Genomic DNA, 23,452 nt, shown 5'->3' on the forward strand with positions numbered 1-23,452 from the left:
GTCATAAAAGGATGTACAGTAAAGGAGACAGTGCTTACAGGAAAACACAGTCACTTATTTGTATTAAATTGCTTGGTCAAGAGGACATTAGGAATCTGGAGCTGTGAAGCATCAAATGAGAGAGAAAACTGTGAAGCCCAAAAGCATGTCCTTCAGAGTCTAAGTAAAGATGTGCAGCAGTAAGATACATTTCAGTACATTGTAAATGCTCAACTAAATTATTTTTAAAAATTAGCATAGCTGCTGTAGATATGTAATAGAAAGCGATTGTGAAATTTACTTTGAACTAGAATTAACTTCCTTTAGCGTGTAATTATTACAGTTTATAGCTGGGATATGAGGAAAGAATTACTAGACTTTACTGGTTTCTACGTTCTAGAAGATGAACACCACAGTGTATATCTTACTGTGTTCTAGAAGAATGATATAATGTTTAAGTTCCACATTATATTTCTCAGTAAAAATAGTGATAGGGGTTGTTGATTATGCATTTGCAGAACAGTGTTCAGATAAAATTTAAACATTTTATGGCATTCTGTTATTATTATTTTTATGTCCTTAGACCTCATTCACTCCAGTGTTCTCCCCGCAGGAATGCCCATGAAGCAACCATCTGTTTCTGTTATGAGAACTCACTGCCTTATATAGGAACGGTATCCTATTGAGCTTTTCTAACTGGTGCAAAGTTCTTCATTGAATGGTGCAAATATCTGTTTATGAGAACTTCCATCTATAGCCCTAGTACCTTTTTAAGTATCTGAAATTAATTACAAACAGGTAGTAAATAATGCGACATCAATACCAACAATAATAGGCTGTTCAAGCTAACCCGCTAGTCCCAGGGGTTATTTCTGACTCTAGTTCTGGGGTTCCAGGTGACTGCCTTGCTGCCTGGCTTGTTATGTAGGCTTCGGGATCCAGACTCCAGTTCGCATGCTTGCATGGCAAGTATTTATCCACTGAGCCATCTCTTCAGCCCTAGTAATTTTTTGAATGACATATAATGCCTTCATGTCTTCATGAGTCATATAATGTATTTATATATTCAAATAACATCGGTTGATTTATGTGCATATTGATTTCTTAAATGTGACTAGCCACTAGGGAGAACAGAGTGAAAGGGACAAGGAGAGGTTAGTCAAAGATACAGTTAGCTAAGAAGAGTAAGTTCTGGTGTCCTTGGCCTAGCAGAGTGAGTTTGGTTAACAGTAATGCATTGCATATCTACAAATAGAAGATAGAGCGTTGAGAGTTTTAAAACTATTTGCACAGTTTTTATGCAACTTCTCCTTTAAACTCTTTTTTATTTTTTGTTTTCTCCATGTGTGCTCATGTATATGCGTGTGTGCACAAGAAAACAACTCCTGGTGTGGTGTTTTTAGTCTTCCCGGGTTTTTAGTCTACCTTCTTTTCTTGAGATAGGAATTCTCATATTTCTATTTTTAATTAGCATAGAGCATTATATTTCGTTTTGTTGTCTATTTTGTATATCATTAATAAACAGTTTTATCAGATGGATATGACTTTATCTTGTACTGAAGACTGATAGTTGTGTGTAATATTTAGAACTTATTATATGCACCTATTTTCTGTTTTCCTAGGCTGCTCTTTATGGATGTGGCTGCTGGGCTGAAAATAGTGGCGCTCAAAACCCCTATTCCACAGCTGTGAGTACCTCAGGTATTTGCTGCTTTCGTGACCATTCTTCATGACTACAACCCTGTCACTCGCTTAATCATTAAAATCGGTATTTTGAAGGAAACATTTAAGAGAGCATAGATGCATAAAAATATCATTAATGTTGAGAAGTTTTAAAGATTGTTTAGTTTCCTATTAGAAAAACTTTGCAAACTTCCATCAGTACAACTGACATTAACTATAACTTTATTGTGTTTATTATCTAATGACCCATGGATGGCTATATTCACATCACAAGTGATGTCAAAGCAGTGGAGCATTTAAAAAAATTATCATGTAAAATGTTGCCATAAAACCCGCATGATGTGCTTCTGAATGTGTTTCCTATAACATTCCTCCAGCTTTTAATAACAGAGCCCTTTTGTACTTATATTAAGAAAGTTTATAATTTGGAGATGATTGAAATAGTGAGCACGTGTGGTATAGTATTTGTGTATGCAAGCATGCACATGCATGTGTGTTTGTGTGTATGTTTCTGTGTACTGTAGGGGTGGTCAATAGGGGAGGGTTTAATGTAGAGTAATAGTCTGTTTTCAGATTTTTATAATTCTGGTCCCAATTTACTTGAAGCCCCTTCTCTTTATCTGGTGATGCCAATGGTGGACAATGTCAGGGCTGTCCATCCCTTCTCCTCTATTATCATATTCATGTAGCATTGATACGTCTGCCTTCTATTCTTCTGCCTCTTCAGTTTCTGACCACATTAGTTTTGTTTTTTTTTTTTTTTTTGTCAGTACAATAGCTTGCCTATCCATCCTGCTTAATTGTCCTGTGATCTACTGTAATTTACAATGTATTACTAAATTGTCATATGCTGTTTGAACTCACTGACATGCTGTATCAGTTTTTGGACTGTGTCTTCCCTCCCTTCAGACCCAAGCATGTTTACCTTAGAGTGTCCTCCAAGATCCCTTCATCTGGAATGGGTTGGTCCTGGTCCCTAGGGCTGTCAGAAAGGGAATAGAGAATGATAAAACATTCCAAAAGTAAGATAGTAAGTAGAATAAAAATGAAAACCTGTTTCCTTGAACATGGCTGGGAGGTAAATAATTCCCAAGTACCTTTTAAAAAGATTCAACTACTTTTCATTTTCAACTACATTTCATTTTAAAAAGATTCAAACTATTTTCATTTTCCTTGAATTCTAGGAAATCTGTAATTTCTTGTATTTCCTCCCTGACCCAGTGGCCATTCAGTAGGGTGTTGATTAGTTTTCATGAGTTTGTAGGTTTTCTGTTGTAGTAGTCCAGCTTTATCCATGGTGGTCTGATAAAAAACAGGTGTTAGTTCAATTTTCTTGTATCTGTTGAGGCTTGCTTTGTAACCAACTATGTGGTAAATTTTGGTCAAAGTCCTGAGAAGTGCTGAAAAGAAGGTATACTCTTTTGAGGGTTTGTTGTTTTTTGTTTTTTGTTTTTGTTTTTGAATGGAATGTTCTGTAGATATCTGTTAGGTCCATTTGATCATTACATCAAATGTTAGTTTCATTATTTCTCTGTTTAGTGTTTGTCTTGATGACCTGTCTGTTGGTTGAGAGAGGGTTGTTGAGATCTCCTACTATTAATGTGTGGGGTTCGATGTGTGAGTTAAGCTTTAGCAATGGTTCTGTTAGGAATGTGGGTGCCCTTGGCGTTTAGGGCATAGATGTTCAGAACTGAGATGTCATCTTGGTGGATTTTTCCCTTGGAGTAGATATAAAGCATCCTTCCCCATCTGTTTTGATTAATTTAAGAATGGCTACTCCACTTCGCTTCTTGTGTCTAATGGCTTGGCAAACCTTTTTCCACTACTCAGAGGTAGTGTCTATCTTTGTTGCTGAGGTGTGTTTCTTGTATGCAGCAAAAATGGTGGTTCCTGTTTTCCACATCCATTTTGTTATCCTGTATCTTTTTATTGGGGAATTGAGTCCTTTGATGTTGATAGGTATTAATGACCAGTAATCGGTAGTTCCTGTTATTTTGATGTTGGTGGTGGTAATGTTTGTGTGTGCTTCCCCTCTTTTGTTTTTGCTGGTGTGGGGTTATTTATTTCCTGTGTTCTTGAGTGTAGTTAACCTTCTTTGTGTTTGAGTTTTCCTTCTAGTATTTTCTGTGGGGTTGCATTTGTGGATAGTCTTTAAATTTGGAATATCTTCTTTTCTCCATCTGTGGTGATTGAGAGTTTTGCTGGGTATAGTAGTCTAGGTTGGTATCTGTGATCTTTTAGAGGGTACAAGACATCTGTCTAGGCTCTTCTAGCTTTTAGAGTCTCTGTTGAGAGTTTGGGGTTGGGGGATAATTCTGATAGGTCTGCCTTTGTAAGTTACTTGGGCTTTTTTCCTTGAAGCTTTTAATATTCTTTCTTTGTTTAGTGTTTAGTGTTTTGATTATCATATAGCAGGAGGATTTTCTTTTCTGGTCCAGTCTAATTGGTATTCTGTAGGCTTCTTGTATGTTTATAATAAGCATCTTTTTCTTTAGGTTGGGAGATTTTCTTTTATGAGTTTGTTAAAAATATTTTCTGGTCCTTGGAAGTAGGACTGTTCACTTTCCTCTGTTAGGTCTCTTCATAGTATCTCAGATTGCCTGGATATTCCGCATCAGGAATTCTTTTAGAGAAAACATTTTCTTTGATTGTTCTATCACTATCTTCTATCGCATCTTTTATGTCTGGGATTCTGTCTCCATCTCTTGAATGCTGTTGGTGATGCTTGCCTATGTTGTTGCTTTCTTATATTTTCTGTCTCTAGGATTTCCTCAGTTTTTGTTTTTGTTTTTATTGCTTTTACTTTCATTTTCAGGCCTTGAACAGTTTTAGTCATTTCCTTCACTGGTTTAATTGTGCTTTCCTATATTTCTTTAATGGATTTATTCCTTTGCCTCTTTAAAGGCCTCTATCATCCTTTTAAGGTTGGATTTAAGGTCATCTTATCTATCTATTTATTTATTTATCTATCTATCTATCTATCTATCTATCTATCTATCTATTTATATTTATTTTTAGGGTTTTTGCTTTCTTACCATTTTTCTTTTTTTATTGTTTATTATTAGTTACATTTTATTAACTCTGTATCCCAGCTGTATCCTGCTCCCTTATGATATTATATATTATGTATACAATGCTCTGACTACATGCCAGAAGCAGGCACCAGATCTCATTATAGATGGTTGGGAACGACCATGTGCATGCTGGGAATTGAACTCTGGAAGAGCAGCCAGTGCCCTTAACCTCTAAACCATCTCTCCAGCCCTTAAGGCCATCTTTTTGTGCTTCAGTTGTGTTAGGGTATCCAGAGCTTCTTATAGGATAATTGGGCTTTGGTGGTGCTATGTTGCCCTGGCTCTTATTGATTGTATTCTTTTTTTAAAAAATTCATTTTCTTTTTATAAATCACAGTTTATTCACTTTGTATCCCAGCCATAGCCCTCGCCTTCATCCCCTCCCAACCCCACCCTCTCTCCTTCCCTCATCTCCTCCCAGTCTCACCTTCTCTTTTCCCTCCCTCCCTCATCTCCTCTCATGCCCCTCCCCAAGTCCACTCTCTTCCCCTTCCATCTGACCATAGCCTATCAGGTCTCATCAGGACTGGCTGCATTGTCTTCCTCTGTGACCTGGTAAGGCTGCTTTCCCATCAGGGGGAGTTGATCAAAGAACCAGTCACTGAGTTCATGTCAGACAGTCCCTGTTCCCATTACCAGGGCAACCACTTAGAGATTGAGCTGCCATGGGCTACATCTGTGCAGTGGTTCTAGGTTATCTCCATGCATGGTCCTTGGTTGGAGTATCAGTCTCAGAAGAGACCCCAGGCCCAGATTTTTTGGTTCTGTTGCTCTCCTTGTGGAGCACCTGTCCCTTCCAGGTTTTTCTATCTCCCCCTTCTTTCATAAGATTCCCTGCACTCCACCCAAAGTTTGGCTAAGAGTCTCACCATCTGCTTTGTTATCTTGCTGGGTAAAGTCTTTCAAAGGCCCTGTGTTGTAGGCTCCTGTCCTGCTCCCTGTTTTCTCCCTCTTCTGATGTCTGTCTCTTTTGCCTTTCTGAGTAAGGATTGATCATCTTACTCAGGATCCTCTGTCTTGCTTAGTTTCTTTAGGTGTACAGATTTTAGTATGTTTATCCTATATTATGTGTCTATTCTCCACTTATAACTGAGTATATACCGTGGGTCTTTCTCCTTCTGGGATATCTCACTCAGGATGATCTTTTCTACTTCTTACCATTTGCCTGCAAATTTCATGATTTCCTTGTTTTTAATTGCTGCATAGTATTCTATTGTGTAAATGTACCACAATTTCTGTATCCATTCCTCAGGTGAGGGACATCTGGGTTGTTTTCAGATTCTGGCTATTATGAAGAAAGCTGCTACAAACATGGTTTGAGCAAATGTCCTTCTTGTGTACTTGAGCATCTTTTGAATATATGTCTAGGAATGGTATAGCTGGATCTTGAAGAAGCACTATTCCCAATTGTTTGAGAAAGCGCGATTGATTTCCAAAGTGGTTGTACAAGTTTACATTCCCACCAGCAATGGAGGAGGGTTCCCCTTTCTCTACAACCTCTCCAGCATGTGTTGTCACTTGAGTTTTTGATCTTAGCCATTCTGATGGGTGTAGGTGAAATCTTAGGGTCATTTTGATTTACATTTCCCTGATGACTAAGGACGTTGAGCATTTCTTTTAAGTGTTTCTCTGCCATTGGATATTCCTCTGTTGAGAATTTTCTGGTTAGCAAAATGGATTTTTAAAAAACTTTTTAACTTTATTTATTCAGTTGTTTACTTCACATCTCAATAGTAGTCCCTCTCCTCCTCCTGGTCCCACCCTCCCTCCTTTCCCCTTGCCCTTCCCCTCTCCTCAGGAAAGCTCTTCCTCCAAGCTACCCCACCACTTCAAGTCTCATCAGGACTGAGCTCATCCTCTTTTATGGTGGCATGGTCAGTCTCGCCAGGCAAATTCGTGAACACAACACCAGTACCTCAGGTTCTAAGATCAATAATTAATTAATGGGACCCCATGAAACTGAAACGCTTCTGTAAAGCAAAGGACACTGTCAACAGAATAATACAGCAGCCACAGATTGGGAAAAGATCTTCACTATGTTCAACAGTGGGCTAATATTCAGAATATATAAAGAAGTCAATAAATTAGATCCCAACAAACCAAATAATCCAATTAAAAATGGGGTACAGAGCTAACCAGAGAATTCTCAACAGAGGAATTTCTAATGGCCGAGAAACACTTAAAGAAATGCTCAAAGTCCTTAGTCATCAGGGAAATGCAAATCAAAACGACTCTAAGATTCCATCTTGCACCTCTCAGAATGGCTGAGATCAAAAACTCAAGTGACAACACATGCTGGTGAGGATGTGGAGAAAAGGGTGGGAATGTAAACTTGTACAACCACTTTGCAAATCAATTTGGTGTTTTCACAGAAAATTAGAAATAGAACTACTTCAAGATCCAGCAATACCACTCCTAGGCATATACCCAAAAGTGGATTGTATTCTTATGCTGGCCTTGGTGTTGGCCAAATGTTCCCAATGCAGAACTCCTCAGGAAGTCAAGGCTGCAGTGGAGCTCAGGGAAGAGCCCCTGCAGCTCACCTCTGGGAGCTGTGTCTCAGGTGGACCTGAATGTTCCCGAGGTCCTGCAGGCCTGTCTGCTGGCTCTGCTCTCTGTGCCCCAGGTGGATGAGGCAGGTAGGGAACAGGTGGAAGGGGCTCTACACATAATGTTGCCTGAGTACCCACTGGCCTCTTTGGGGAGGTGGCAGCAGAGGTCTGGGACAAAGTGCAGCTCACTTCTGCTGGCTGTGCCCCAGGTACATCACCTAGGTAGGGGATAGGGAGATGGGGCTCTGTCACAGTAACTTTCAGTTTAGTCTTCACTGCATGTTTAAAAAGCATTGCCACACAATGCCAAAATTCCCTAATGCATGTAGTACCCTGTCTTTAGAAAATTATGTGAACAAACTGAAGTCTGAAACACTGCTTTATTTTCCTTGCCCACATAACTCTCAATATTAGGTATTGTGTTCGCTTTGGTTTAGGTAATGTCTTCTTCACTGAGTTAGTTTATTGTTTTGGTGTTATCCTCATATCTGGGTATTTGAAACTGTCTTGAGAGTCTGCCTTACTGTGTCAGTTTTTGAAAGAGATTCAATTCCTTTGGGATTATCTACTCATCCACAAATCCCTGTTTTTACAAACTTGTGGTGTAGAAGTTAGAATAAGAACATACTTCATGAATTTGATCCTGCTAAGTAGAATTACAATGGTAAGTAAAGCTGGAATTGCACCCTGAGGTGTTTATAGGCTTCCCTTTCCTCTCTATTTTCCAGTTTATGTCTTCTGCACTGGTTGTTTCCTGCTTATAGCTTGCAGAATTGCATTTGAATTTGGATATGCAGAAGGCAAAGGATTAAATACTAGAATTGGAGGATGAGAGAACAGACTTTCTGTTCCTCCTTTCTGTAGGACTGTTTTTGCTTCATTCTTAGTTTTTCCTGGGGCTGTTGTTACGAGGCTGATGATGGAAACACATGGTAGAGTTGGGTGGCCAAGTCCTAGGTAAGGCGGAACAGTGAATTTTGCAATTGTTTGACCAGAATAAGAGAGTTGTGCTTTGGGCTATTGTAGAAAATCCAGAGAGCTGGCCAGTGTTTTGGGTTTATGTATCTTGGAAGGTGATAACTGAAAAGCAGAAAAAAAAAATAGTTATGGTCTGGATAGGGCTTTCCCAAGGACAGACAGGCAATTTGGTCATTAGCCCAAGGAATAAACTCTCGCATCTTGTTCTCATCTTTAGGTGGGGAGGAGTGAGTGGGGTGTGTATGTGTCCGGAACTGCTCAACTCTGACAAATGTTCTGGAATTATGGACTCTGTGACACTAGGGAAGGAGAAGAAGAGCCACCTTGATTCTTGTCCAGACTTGGTAGCCGTCATTGCTTGTTGTTAATAAGACAACACGAATAACTGGCTGTTGCCGAGTGTAGAGTCAGTCAACAGACTAGACTAGAAGAGATCCCATTATGTATCTGAATTTACTGTTTATGTTCCATTGACTGTTTTTGTTTTTCCAGCAAGACTCATAGATAAAAATTAACTTTCGTTTGCAAGTTGTCAATTGGAGAGAGTGTATAGGTTATAGATTGAGGCTGGAGTGGGAGGATCAAGTGGTGTGTGGAAGTAAGAGGGAATATGGGGGAGAAATAGCTGAAATTAAGGGGCATTTCAGAGGTACTGTGGAAACATAATACAGTACCAGCTTCCTAAAATAGATACAGAAGAAGGCAATCTAAATGAAGGCACCAAAATGGTGGCTTCTGCTTTCAGCTCTAGGACTGTCTGGTGCAGGCCCATGCTCCTGTGTACCTCAGTCTCTATTAGTTCATGTGTGTCCATCTATTGATTAAAGGGTCGTGTTCTCCTGGTGTCCTCCATTCTTTCTTGCTCTTTTACTCTTTCCATCTTTTCTTCTGCAGGATTCCCTGATCTTTGAGGGGAAGGATGTGATGGAGAAAACCTGTTTAGGGCCAGGTATTCTAAGGTCTCTCACCCAATTCATATTTTCTGCCTGTGACTCTCTGTATTTGTTCTGATCTGCTGCAGGAAGAAGCTTCTCTGAGGATGGCTGAGCATGGCAGTGATCTAGGAGCACAACAGACTGTCATTAGGGGTAGAACAGTAGTATTTGGTTTTCTCTTAGGTCCCTGGGCTGTCTAGTCTCAGGTTCTTGGTTACTTCTAAGCAGTATCAGTTATGGGTTTTATCTCATGGAGTGGGCCTTAGGTCAAATCTGACATTGGTTGGTTATTCCAATAAGCATTGTGTTACCATTGCACCGGCTGTCTTATAGGTAGGACAACATTATTGATCACAGGGCTTGTAGCTGTGTTGGTGATTATGTTTCTCCTTTGGTAGCTTGTAAAGTACCTTCTAGTATGGAACACTAGACTGTAGGGTGTAGACTAGGTCAGGTGCTGTGACCCTTTGATACAGCTCCTCATGTTTTGACCCCCAACCATAAAATTTTCATTGCTACTTTATAAGTGTAATTTTACTAGTTACGAATTATAATGTAAATATTTTTGGAGATAGAGGTTTGACAAAGGAATTGTGACCCATAGGTTGAGAACCACTGCTCTGCGTAGCCATTAGCTCAGCTTCTCAACGAGAAGTTCAGTGAATCGCGAAGGCATTGTCCTCAACAACAGGGCCTTACTGTCATTTTGTGGAGAACAGCCTGGCTTGTTTGGGGTTTTCCATGGGTTTGGCCAACAGCTTAATCAGATGTAACCAGTTCCAGAAGCTTCATGTGGTGATAATGAATGTCCAGTGGCAACTCTGTCTCCCCCATTTTGCTGCCTTTACTTAGATTGCCTTAATATATGTATCTGGCTTGGGAGGCTTCTGCTCCACCAGGTTCCATACTGCCCCTCAGATGTCCTTTAATCTTAGCTCCTTCTCCCCAGGCTCCCTCCTCCTACCTCCCTGCTTTTTCCTTCCATTCCAGCCCACCCCACCCTCATCCCGTGATAACTATACATTCTGTTTCCCTTTCATAGGGAAATCTGTCTGTTCCCCTGCCCCAGGCCCTTCTTCGATGCCTGACCTCTGTGCTTTTATGGATTATAGCTTGGTTACCATGAACTTAACAGCTAATTTTCACATGTAAGTGAATATATACCATATTGTCTTTTTGGGTCTGGGTTACCTCACTCAGGATGATTTTTTTTCCCCAGTTTATCTGTTTATCTGCAAATTTCATTCTTTTTAAACTCTGAGTAATATCACAGTGTGTAAATGCCACCTTTTCTCTATCCATTCATATATGGAGGACCGTCTAGTTTGTTTCCAGTTTCGGGCTATTATGAATAAAGCAGAAATGAACATTACTGACTAAATGTCCCTGGGATGGGATGAAGCATATGCTGGACATATGCCCAAGAGTGGCACAGCTGAATCTTGGGGAGATTAACTCCTGTTTTCTCTCTCCCACCGGCTGTGCGCAAGTGGTTCGCCTCATTCAACATTCTTGCTGGCACCAGCCATCATTTGTCTTCCTACCTCAGCCACTCTGACGGTGCAAGATGAGACCTCGCAATAGTTTTGACTTGTATTTCCCTTGTGACTAAGCATGTTGAACATTTCCAGAAGTGTTTTTCAGGTAGTTGAGTTTCTTCTACTGAGAATTCGCTGTTTAAATTGGTACATCATTTTTTTTTTTAAAATTCAGTTTGTTTTATATATATATATATATATATATATATATATATATATATAGTTGTTTTTTATTTTTATTTGTGTGTGTGTGTGTGTGTGTGTGTGTTTTGTATACATTTTGGATATTGGCCCTGTATCAGATGTGTGGTTGGTGAAATTCTTTTGTTCTGTAGGCTGATGCTTTGTCCAAATGGCAGTGTCCTTTTCTGTACAGAGGCTTATCAGTTTCATGAGGTCCCACTTACTATTCTTAGTGCTTATTCTAATGGTATTCTGTTCAGAAACTCTTTTCCTATGCTAATGAGTTCAAGACTATTTTCTACTTTCTCCTTTACCAGGTTCAGTGTATCTGGTTTTATGTTGAGGTCTTCGATCCGTTTGAAGTTGAGCTTTTTTTGCAGGGTGATAAGTAGAGATCTGTCTGCATTCATTGAAATGCAGCCATCTAGTTTGACGAACACAATTTTGTGAAGATGCTGTCTCTTTCCCAGTGTTAATTTCTGGCTTCTTTATATTAGAAAAAAAAGCAGGTGTTCATAGGTGTGTGGATTTATGTTTGGGTCTTCAGTTTGATTCCATTGAACAAACATGTCTTTTTGCACCAATACCATGCTGTTTTTATTATTATAGCTCTGCAATACAATTTTCAAGTGAGGATGCTGATGTCTCCTTCAGTTCTTTTATTATTTAGGATTGTTTTAGCTATTCTGTTTTTGTTTGTTTGTTTTTTTCCTTTTTTCTTTCTGGGTGTGTTTTCATCTTAATCTGAAAATTGTCCTTTTAATTTCTGTAAAGAATCGTGTTGGGGTTTTGATGGTGATTGAATGGAATTTGTAGATTGCTTTTTGTAGGATGGCCATTTTTACTGTGTTTTCATCCTACTGATTCATGTGTATGGGAGATCTATCTTTTGATATCTTTTTCAAATTCTTCATGTTTTAAAGTTTTTATCATTCAAGTGTTTTACTTCCTTGGTTAGAGTTACTCCAAGACAGTTGTTTTCCTTCTTTCTTTTGGTTTTATTCATTTCTTCCCAATGTTTGTTTGTGTTTTCATAGATTTATTTAATTAATTTATTCATTTGCAATTTAAGGACGGTCTTAGGGTTTGTACTGTTGCAGTGTAACTCCATAACCAAAAAGCAGAAAGTTGGGGAGGAAAGGGTTTACGTAGCTTACATTTCCACAATACTGTTCATCGTGAAGGTAGCAAGGGCAAGAACGCAAGCCAGCAAAGCAAGCAGAGGATCTTCAGATCTCCCCTCTTCTTCTGCCCCTCAAATCAGACCCCACGTCTTACCCCAGCTCTGTAGCAGGTTGTGGCCTTCTCTTGTTCTCTCATCCCATTCTCAGGGAACTAAGCCTATCCTGGGGGAACAAGCAGGGCAGGAATCTGGAGGCAGGAGCTGATGCAGAGGCTGTGGTGGGGTGCTGGGTACTGGCTCGCTTCCATGGCCTTGTCATCCTTCTTATAGACCCCAGGACAACCAGCCCTTGGGTGGCACTACCCGCAATGGACTGGGCCTTCCCCATCGATCACTAAGAAAATGCTCTACAGCCTGGCCCACAGCCTGATCTTTTGGAGGCATTTGCTCAATTGAGGTTTCTTTTTCTTGATGACTACAGGTTGTGTCACATTAACATAAATCTGGTCAACACAGGAACCTCCGTCATATTCCAAAAGGCTATTTTAAGGAAGGTCTTTGTCTTGTGTTTTGGGCATATTGCATTTCTCAGGCTCACTGTGTAGGTTGCTAGGCTCCAGTGGATGCATACTGTCCTGGCTGCTCTTGATTGTGTTTTATGCTGGTGTCTAGGCATCTGGGTTTTGGATGATTGTAATTCATGGTGCCTATGTCTGGTCTTTGTTGGGTGAGTGTGCTGTTCCTTGGTTTCTGTTGCCTTCTCTGGTTCTGGGGTGTGGGAGCTGTGTGTTGTGTGGTAGGGGATGCTTCTGGGCTGCTGGTAGCTGTGGCCACTGGCAGTTCTGCGTGGAATGTGTTTCCAGGTATTGGGAGCTGACACTGGGGAATGGGGATGGACTAGGAAGCAGGGTTGAGGAGGTCCACAAGAGGGAGGGAAGTAGAGTGCTTCCCCAGGATAGGCTTAGTTCCCTGAGAATGGGATGAGAGAGCAAGGGAAGGCCACAACAGGTAGCCTGCTACAGAGCTGGGGTAAGACGTGGGGTCTGATTTGAGGGGTGGAGGGAGGGGGAGATCTGAAGCTCCTCTGCTTGCTTTGCTGGCTTGCTTGCTTCTTGGGCAGGCTTGGCTGGCAGGTTCCAGGGAGTGCCTGCTGCAGTTGGGGTAGGCTAACAGGAGGAGTGGGGCAGAAGGCTGGAGAAGATCTGTGTGCATTTGAAGACATAACCTGCCTAGGTTCTGTTTCGGAGCCCAGTGCTTTCTGATTGTCTAGCTTCTTTCCTTTTATGGCACTGCTAGAAACCTGAGGTCCAAGAGAGCTATGGCTGTGGTTAGCCTGAGTAAGTACCAAGGTAGATGGGATTTTAAAATTGCAAACAATTGTATCTTAAATTGAGCTCCTCACTGGAGTCTACTCCGGAAGAACTAGGAGAGTTTGCCACTTTTTTTCTGGTTTCACAACTATCCCTGCCCCCCTTCTACCCACATGAGGGATGTTTGAGGGAATGTGGTCAAAAATTGTTGATCAGATGATTGTCGGGAGTGGAAAAGTAGACCTGCAGCAGGATGCAGTGTTGGACAGGTGCTGAGGTGGGTGCCAGTACCACACTGCTGTTCTGGGGAGGTAGAAAGGCAGTCAGGAGCGTCCTTTTTAGTGGCTGTCATTCTTAATCTTTTTTCTTCTGTGTGTCACAAGCACATTTGGTGACAACCTCCCCCCCCCCAGGTGAAACATGAAGGGATTGTTAAGACTTGAGGTTCATTGTCTTAGTTGCTTTACTTCTTCTCTCTATCTTGTTTTAATTTTGAGCCAGGGTCTTTCTCCGTAGCTCTGGCTGTCCTGGCGCTCGATACATGGGCCACACTGGTTTCAAACTCAGAGACATCCTCCTGTCTCTGCCCTCCCAAGTGCTGGGGTTAAGGCACGTGCCACCCCACCTGGCTTCAAGTTGGATTCATGTGTATGAGAATATGCACTGCAGTACTCTCAGGCCTCTGGAGTGTAGCTGGCAGCGTGGGTTGTACCCGCGGTGTGGCATTAGTGTGTGTTGTTTCTTCCCCCAGTCCCATCTCAACAGTTGCCCTTCAGTTTTGTGGCACATCGTAGTCACACTACTGCAGTGCTGCTGAGAGCTCCATGCAACTCAGGATTCGTGATAAATCTTTCTCTGAGACTATAGACCTGGAATGCAATGGGCCCCAAGGTGGTGTTCGTACTTTGTCAGTTTTGTTTTTCCTTCTAGCTAGATACTTTGCATTGCTTTGTTGTTTTGCTTTGTTGTTGTTTTGTGAAAGAACAGACTTCTAATTTTAAAACAGAAGGTGAAGAAGTGGTAAAAACAGAGGAATGAGATCAAGGGATGGGTTAAAATGCCAAGGCTGTGATCCTTAGTGTGTTTCCCCCGTGATTGTCCTCACTTTAAAGAACGCCTCTTCCTTCCTATTGTCAAGTACTACCTGCTGTCAGCTGGAGAGGGACTAAGTCAAGCAACTTGTCAAAAGACCTTCTAAGCTCTCTTCATATGGTTAGCAGAAACAGAGCTGGATTTTCATTTCTTCTTTCATTCAACAGGAGTCCCTTTCATGTTTGAAAATTGAAAACGCCTGTTTTTCAGTGTGGAGCGAGGATGTGTGTGCCCTCTGGCACACCTGTTTCTAATTTCCTGACTTGAAAGCATAACCCATCAAAAGGAGCAGAAAAACAATTTCTTTCTGACACGCTGCGTGGCCCTTACTGGACTCGTGGACGTGGTGGCTTAGCCTTCTTGGTTCGTCACTAGAAGTTTCTTGTTAGAGACAGAATTTCACTTAGTACAACCAGTGCCTTTTACAGCACAGGGCCATTTTTGGTATTGTTCTGTTGTGGTGCTGAAAGATCTTTTTAGTTCTGGAAATTTACTTAAAATAAGTTGTACTTAGAAAAATACATAGAAAAAAACGTTAAAATTTTTAAAAATTAAATTTAGCTGAACAGTGTATGTAAGCTAATCAGTGAGCTGAATGGTCAGGGATAGGGCTTGGGTGAGTGTGTTTGAATTCCATACTGGTGTTCAACATAAATCAAATATTTCCAGTATGTTACTTCAGGTTTCTTTCTACTTTGTACTCTTGCCAGATTAAATGACTGTGAGGCACTATGTGTTGACTTTGAATTTTTAAATTGATAATTTGTTGCTGTGAAAGCTGTACAGGGCATAATTCATCAGTTTCTGAAGCTATCTAATATGTCTGATGTTGGCAAGCCTTTATGAGAAGCTGGTGTATAAGGGACTCTTTAGGCTTAGTTTTCAGATGCTTAATGTGTGGATCTTCAGGTTTGCGCTTTCTGTTCCTAAGGTCTTTGGGAATAACCATTTCTTTGTTTTGTTTGATTTTCTTTTTGGAGACTGTTTCCCTATGAAGTGCATGTTGGCCTTGAACTTATGATCCTCCTGACTCAACTTCTTAATGCTGGCATTGCAGCTGGTTTGCCAGTGGCTGGGAAATTAAAGTGTTGAAAGGTTATTTTACTATTTATTTATCTTTCTGAGAGGGCACGTGTGCTACAGCACGTGTGTGGAAGTCAGAGGACAACTTGTAAGAGCTGGTTTTCTCCTGGTTTGTGGGTCCCGGGGAGCAAGCTCAGCTTGTCAGTCTTGCTGGCAAGTGCCTCTAACCCGTCTCTCTGGCTTTATTTTACTTATTATTGTCATGTGATACACATGTATGATGTCTGCATGTGTACATGTTTGTGTGTATGTGTTCTGGAGCCAATTATTTCCTTTCACCGTGGGCTGTAGGGATCGAACTCGAGCTGTCAGGCATGTGCTGCAGGCACTTTAGCTGCTGAGCCATCTCATTTGTCCAGGGATAGGAATCGTAATTATATTCTCAGTCATTTTTAATTTTAACATTGTAGCTTCTCAAACAAACATGTATGAGTTACCTGGAGGTTTAATTTAAAATACAGAGTATGATCTGGCAAGCCTGGGATGAGTCCTGGGGATTTGTCTGATTTTGTAAGCTCTTGGGGTACCCGTGGGCAGAAGGCCATTCAGTGGGCAGAATGGTCCTCCCAGCTGTGCCTCGTCCACAGCTTCCCCTCAGATACAACTTCCCACTCTGCTCTGTTTCCTTGCTGTGTTTGATGGTGATGAAAGTGAAAAGATGTGGCTGCAGGGTATTCCTGGCAGCAGTAAATGAATACTTTCGCAAGTTACAGTTGGAGCCAGAGGAGCATGCACTACCGTAAGAGGCTAATGGAGACGTACGTTTGTTTATCAAGCCTTGTAGAGTACACCAACCCTGTACATTAGTGAGACTTCTGAAAATGGGGCTGGATGAGACAAGCTGCTCATTGTAAGTGGAGAGGCAGAAAGACATAATGATAATCTCATACTTGCTTGTATTTTTGTTACAAGACTATGCTTGTATTTTTATTACCTTTTTATTGAATATGTATCATGGTTCTCGTTAACAAGTCACAAGACTGTCATACAAGCCATGACCAAAAGGCTTCTTGTACTTTCAGAGTTTGTCCATATCTGGTGGAGTACATTTATTGACATATAGGTATTGGGTTTTATTGGTTAAAATATCTAAAGTGAGTGCTGGCTGGTAGAAAGCATACACAGTTATTCAAAACTCACATAGTTTCTTATATAGTACATACTTAGTTACTTACAAAAAGCTAGCTGTTGTAGAGTTGTGGACTTTAATTAGAATCCCCAGTGATTTTTAGCTCAGAGTGTGTCTGTTGTGACTGGAAGAGGATGTGTATTCAAGAAGCACTTTGTGTTGGGGCATAGTTAGCTTTGTAGTGACACTCGACTTTGCATGCTAATGTAAGGCGTGGATTAGAAGAAATGCATTCACTGGGTCCAGGACATCTTCCCTCATGAAGGAGAGACATGTAGGTGTATGCTAATTATTGCGCACAGTTCTGTGACAGTTTTACACATACATACAATATATTGTAGTCATTTGCAGCCCTGTTACCCTTTCTTGTTTCCCTCTTCCTCTCTATAAACCTCCTCTTTGTTGTACATATTCTTACTTCTCCGTCTTATTTATGTTGATTTCATTTTACGCTTTAGGATCAGTTTCTTTGTGGTAGCTTTTCTCATCAGAATTATAATCAATTTCAATCTGGAGTACATATAAGGAGTAAGGTGCTGGCCTTCAGTCAGTAGAGCCTGTGCAGGCTTAAGTCATTAAGGTCATAGACAGTTGTCAGCAGCTCACAGTTCCTCTTGCCGCTCCATTTGAGGGTCTCTACTCTTATTCACTGCTACGGTTTGCCTTAAATGTCAAGATTAGCCCAGAAGATAACATTTTCTGCAGCTTGCTTTCTTTCGTTCTCTCTCTCTCTCTCTCTCTCTCTCTCTCTCTCTCTCTCTCTCTCTCTCTCTCTCCCCCCACCTTCTGTTTCCCTGATTCCATCCCTTTTGCACCCTCTTTCCTACTGCCCATGGTTTCTTGATGGGCTCAATTCCAAGATTTATTCCCGTTGATGCTGACGGTGCTGTGGTGTATCACACACAGAATTTGTGTGCTGTTCTTTGCCACCTGGAAGCTTCTGGGGAAGAGGCTGGTGGTGGGTTGAAAATGTTATAGATCGTACATAGTGAATACTTGCTGGGTTGTATTCAGGGATTCTTTGTGTATTTTGGAGAATTGGCAAACAGATTCTGATTGGCAAATGAGTCGCTTGCTTCACATTGAGAAACCAGAGTTAGTTCTTTGTCTTATACATTCTGATATACATAGACTCTTGTTTTATTTAGAGGATAGTTTAAATTTGGTGTAATTTTATCAAAATATACTATTCTCTTAAAACTCTTTCCTCACTGATACTAAGATGATTTTATGTTTTTTTTTTTTAAATTTACAGTATTTGTAAAGTGTTAAGCAACTGAGTAGAAATTTTTTATGGATCTTGATGCTAGTGATATGTGGTGTGTCTCTGCTGAACAGTGAGTTTATTTAGCTGTAACCACAGTAAGTTGAGGAACATCTGCAACAACGTTCTTTGAGTTCCGTGGAACAAAATGGCAGCTTTGGCTTCACTGCTGAAGATGTAAATGATGTGTAAAAAGCAGTTCAGAGGTGGAGTGGCTGCAGGTAACTCAGCCTGAGTCTCTCTTGGTGAGCAGCAGTTCTCCTTCTCTTGCTTGTTTTGTTGGCTTCACTTTTGGCTTCTGTCTTGGGATTATATCAGAGTTCTGCATTAGCAGAAAAAAAAAATCATTTGGTAGCTCACTTTTTTTTTCCTTCTGAGATGACTCTGGCTGACCTAGTTCTCAGCCTCCTGAATGTTGGGATTACAGGTATGTGCCACTTTGCCCACCTGTAGGGCTTTTTTAAAAGAACATTTTCCTTCAAGATACCTAACAGACTTCTTTTTATATTTTGTTGATTGCTTAATGGACTCATTTTGTTTATGACCAGTCACTAGCCAAGGGCTATAGTATTATTCAAGCGCTAACCATGGACACAGGACATGTTTATAGGTTGTTTTCACTGTGGTGGGTGAGGGGAATAAAACGGAAAACGAAATGGGGGTTTATTAGGCCAGAAGAACAGGGCAAAGGGTAAATACACACAAGTTCCCCATCCCCCTGCTACTGAGAGTTGCCATCATTTTGTGATCACTAATAAAGATATCAATAATAATATTTTGTTACATATGTGCAGTTGCTAGGCACTTAAGATTGTTCAATCTCATTCTCATTTTCTGGTGAGAAATCTGAAGTTCAGATAGATTAAATATTACCCAAGTACCTAAAGAATATAAAGACTTTTTACTTAAAGGTGGTGGAGAAATTTGAGAGAGAAGAAAAAAAGCTAAATTTAAGTTAAATCTTTTAAAAATTGTAAATATTATAAGTTATATATATTTAGGTAGTTTAAAAAAAAAAACACGTACTTTTCATATAAGTTTGTTCTCAACAAAGCCATGCCTTTTACCATTCATTTTGACTAACAGAGAACTGGCTGTGGAAAATGGATGTTTTTGTTTTGAAAAATCAAATACAGTAGATGAAAACAATGCCACCACAAAGTTTGTTTATATCTTCATTTCACTTAAGCTGAATGGATGAAATGAGGTCTGGCCTTTCTCATATTGTTTATGTTCTGCTTTGCTTCTTGGCTCTGGGGCAGGGTTCCCAGTTCTGTGAGGTTTTATTTTCCACTCAAGTATCATTTGCAGGATTATGTTGAAAATCAATAAAAATATTCCTGTTCAGTAAGCATTGTAATTGTACTAATATGATATAATGCAATGTTGTTTCATCAACATTTTAATTATCTTTTAAATGTGCTTTCTTAGCTTCAGTCTACCTTTTTAAAGACTAGGGAGGAAGAAGGTATTAGGCATAGCTAACCACTAATATCTAAATGAAGGGTCATTTGAATGCCTGACTCTGTTTCACTTCTTTTAATATAAGGACATAATTAAGTGTTTGATCTATATTTCACCTCTTTGTAATAGAAACAGCGTATGTAAATAAAACACATAAAATTAAAGTAACTGAGTTTGATTTTGTTTGGTTTGGTTTTAGGATAGGATTTCAGTATGTTGCCCAGACCGGGCTTAGAGTAGTGATCTTCTTGCCTCAACCTCTTGAGGGGTGTCTATGACTTGCCACAGTGTCTGTTTTCTTATTTCTCATACTAAGTTTTCATGTGGGCAGTTATGGAAGCTCAGTGGCAGCCTAGCTACATGTGTGTGATAGTCCACTGGTACTGCTGGCACCTTTGTGGAACAGCCAGAAACCGACTTCAGTTGATACAAGAGGACACTTTATCCTTGCTTTCTTTCCCGGAAGCCTCAGAGATTCTTTATGTCTGATGTAGCCTCTGGAGCAAACTTGCAGGAGTGCTGGAGTTCTGATGTGGTGGTTCAGGGTTCTTCAGAACTACAAAAGTGAAAGCCATTAAGCCTCTGAGGGGTTTACTCTGAGACTGCTATTGCATTTATTAAGAGTAAACCAGAGTATCACGCTGGAATATAAACAGTCAATAGCAGTTTGGTTCACCACAGGCCATCTCTGGGGACTAGTTAACGTATTGTATTTTTCTTTTCTTCTTCTTCTTTTTTCAACCAGTGCCCTTTTGAGAGTCTGAAAACTTTGTGTTCTTTTCCTACTGAATACATGCACAAGCTGGTAGTATTCTTAGGAATATCAGTTTGAGATAGTGGTGGTTTAACTTATAAATTGAGTAAATCTCAAGTTAGGGTCCTAACTTTTTTTCTTGTTTCTATGATAAAATATCCGGATAAGAGCAACTTAGGAGAGAAAAGATTTTATCTGGCTGACAGTTTTAGGTAAGACAGTTTCATCATTGCACCGAAGTTTAAGGCAGGGACTTGAAGCTAATCATATCCGTACAACTTGAAGAGAGGGAATAAATGCAAGCATGCTGCCAGTCAGTGCTTAGTTTGTTTCTCCACTTGGACCCTGGCCAAGACCCTAAGCCCAGGGAGTGGTGCCACCTACAGTGGGCTGCGTCCTCCATTGTCAGTGTGATCACGGCAACCCCCCCCCGCAGACATGCCCACCTGGTACAGACAAGTCCTCACAGAGACTCTCTTCTCAGCCAAGTGCCAATTAAAACGAGTTACATGGCCAAGTGTAGGAGCACATGCCTTTAGTGCTAGCACTTGGGAGGCAAAGAAAAGTGAGTTTATGGCTAGCCTGGTCTACACAAGTTCCAAGACACCCAACTCTTTGTAAAGAGAAAAGAGACCCTTTCTCAACAAAAACGACTAACTGTTACTACAGTTTACAATTTAAGTAATTAGTTTTATGCAGTTGTTAAAAATTCTGTTCTAACTCCTTAAAATAATTTTCCTGATTTCATTTTGTTCTTGTCACTGTTCTTAATAATTTGTTTTTCTAATAACAATAAATGTTTGCGTGTCTTATTTCTGCTTTGTTTGTGTAGCTATCTGTACTAGTTCATGTGCATGTATATGTAGAGGCTAGAAATCAACATTCGGTGTCTTTACACTCTACCTTAGTTTTTTTTTTTTTTTTACTAATTTTTTTTTCGAGACAGGGCTTCTCTGTGTAGCCTTGGCTGTCCTGGACTCCCTTTGTAGACCAGGCTGACCTTGAACTCACAGAGATCTGCCTGCTTCTGCTTCCCTGAGTGGTGGGATTACAGGCGTACACCACTGTGCCCAGCTCTACCTCACTTTTAAAAGTATATAAATTTTTTTCATTTTTCACAAGTTTATGCTTGTATTCATTGAAATAATGTCATATCTACTGCCATTTCTTTCTTCCTCTACTAGCCACCATATTCCCCCATAAAGTCTCCTCCTCTCTGCCCTCCCAACTCTTGCTTTGTTTTGTTTGAGGCAGGGTCTCACTATATAGCCCAGACTGGCCTAGAACTTGCTAGTAAGACCTGGCAAGGCCTGACATAGGTCCATCTGTCTCTTCCTCCTACTTTCTGGGATTAAAGAGAGCTGCCACCTACAAGAAGTGTAGGGATAAGCATGGAACAAAGATTGAGGGAGTGGAAAGCCAGTGACTGGCCCATCCCAAGGGAGAGAGCCAACTCCTGATACTACTAATGACGCTCTGCTATGACTGCAGACAGGAGCCTAGCATAACTGTCTTCTGAGAGGTTTCATCCAGCATCTGATGGAAACAGATGCAGAGATCCAGCCAAACAATAGGCTGAGCTCAGGGAGCGCTGTGGAAGAGTGGGAGGAAGGCTTGAAGGGGCTGAAGGGGTCAAGGACACCACAAGAAGACCTACAGAGTCAACTAACCTGGGCCATTGGGGGAACACCGACTGAACCACCAACCAAAGAGCATGCATGGGCTGGACCTAGACCCACTCCACATATGTAGCCGATGTGCAGCTTGATAATCATGCAGGTCACCTAACAATGGGAATAGGAACTGTCTCTGACTCTGTTGCCTGCCTTTGGATCCCTTTCCTCTTGCTGGGCTGTCTTGTCAGGCCTCAGTAGGAGAGGATAGGTTTAGTCTTGCTGTGACCAGAGATGGTAGAATAGTTTGATACCTCTTGAGAAGTATCAATAGAATAGTTGGATACCCCTTCCCTAAGAAGTAGGAGAGGAGGGAAGGGCATGAGGGTGGGACCAGGAGGAGAGGAGGGAGGGGCTGAGATTAGGCTGTAAAGAGATTAAATAAGTGAGTAAGTAAGTGAGTAAATGAAGAAAAAGACTGAAAGAAAAAAGAAAGATAAAGTGTGCTAAGCACTGTTTTGTTTCTGTGAGCGTGATTTGCTTAGGGTTACACAGTGTGCGTGCCCTTGCATTATTTCTTCTCATCTGCTTATCCTATTTAGTGCAGTGTCCTTCCAGGTCATCCGTACTGTCACACATGATTGGGTTTTTATTATTAAAGCTTTCATAGTACTCTATTATGTATTATGTATATATGTATATCCATATTTTTATTATTTATTTATTAATACATAGGGTATTTCCATATTATGGCTATTTTGAGTAATGCAACAATGAACATGCATGCATAGATGTCTTAACAAGCTTTGTCTATATTCCAAAAGTATATCGTTGTATTATGTTGTAGTCTGGTATTTTTCTGGGGAACTACTGCAGCATTTTGCATGATGGCTGGATCAATTTACATTCTCACCAGATATGTAAAAGAGCTCCCCTTTCCCACCTCCTCACCAACACTTGTTGTCTTTGATCTTTTAACAGTAGCCACCCTGGAAATTATTAGTTGAAATCTCATTATGGTTTTGATCTGCATTCCCTAGTGATTAGTGATATTGAGTACTTCTTCATATGTTTGCTGGCTGTCCTGTTTGAGAGAATGCCTTATTTAGGTCCTTTGGTTATTTTTTTTTTTTTTATTTGACTAAACAGTATTTTATTCTGTATACTTACAATATTTCCTTCAGGCATTATTGTTGTTTTTTTTTAACCACTCTTTTTTTTTAAGATTTTTTTTTTAAATTTTTCATCAATTACACTTTATTCATTCTGCATCCCCCCCATAAGCCCCTCCCTCCTCCCCTCCCGATCCCACCCTCCCTCCTCCCTCTGCATGCATGCCACTCCCCAAGTCCACTGATAGGGGAGGTTCTCCTCTCCTTTCTGATCTTAGTCTATCAGTTCACATCAAAAGTGGTTGCATTTTCCTCTACCACATCCTTTGGTCATTTTTAAATTTGGGGTTTTTTTGCTAAGGGAGTTGTGTGAGTTTTCTTTGTGTGTGTTTTTGATATTAACCCTTATCAGAGAGTTTGTTCTCCCTTTATTGTGTGACATGTCTTAATGGAACATGGTCCTGCTTGCTTAGCTTTGCCGTTACTGTTTTTGGTTTTGTCATGATATAAAACCATTTCTGAGATCAGTGATTTAGAACTTTACCCCTGTATTTTTCCTTTAGGAGTTCTACAACTTAAGTCTTTG

At 40.5% G+C, this 23,452-nt stretch overlaps 1 protein-coding gene across 14 annotated transcripts in view; it reads left to right on the top strand.

Moving 5' to 3' along the window:
• The window catches only part of Tasp1 (taspase 1), a 225,635-nt gene that overhangs the window by 115,353 nt on the left and 86,830 nt on the right, over window positions 1-23,452 (top strand). For 11 of the 14 annotated variants that reach the window (XM_060383183.1, XM_060383190.1, XM_060383184.1 and 8 more), the window contains one exon: window positions 1,602-1,680. In XM_060383183.1, coding sequence (XP_060239166.1) covers window positions 1,602-1,680 — 79 coding nt within the window. The remainder of the gene's footprint in view (window positions 1-1,601; window positions 1,681-23,452) is intronic. The other 3 variants (XR_009591656.1, XM_060383188.1, XM_060383192.1) reach the window with 1 other exon arrangement.

Source organism: Meriones unguiculatus, chromosome 4, assembly GCF_030254825.1.
Source record: "Meriones unguiculatus strain TT.TT164.6M chromosome 4, Bangor_MerUng_6.1, whole genome shotgun sequence".
Taxonomy (NCBI): domain Eukaryota; kingdom Metazoa; phylum Chordata; class Mammalia; order Rodentia; family Muridae; genus Meriones; species Meriones unguiculatus.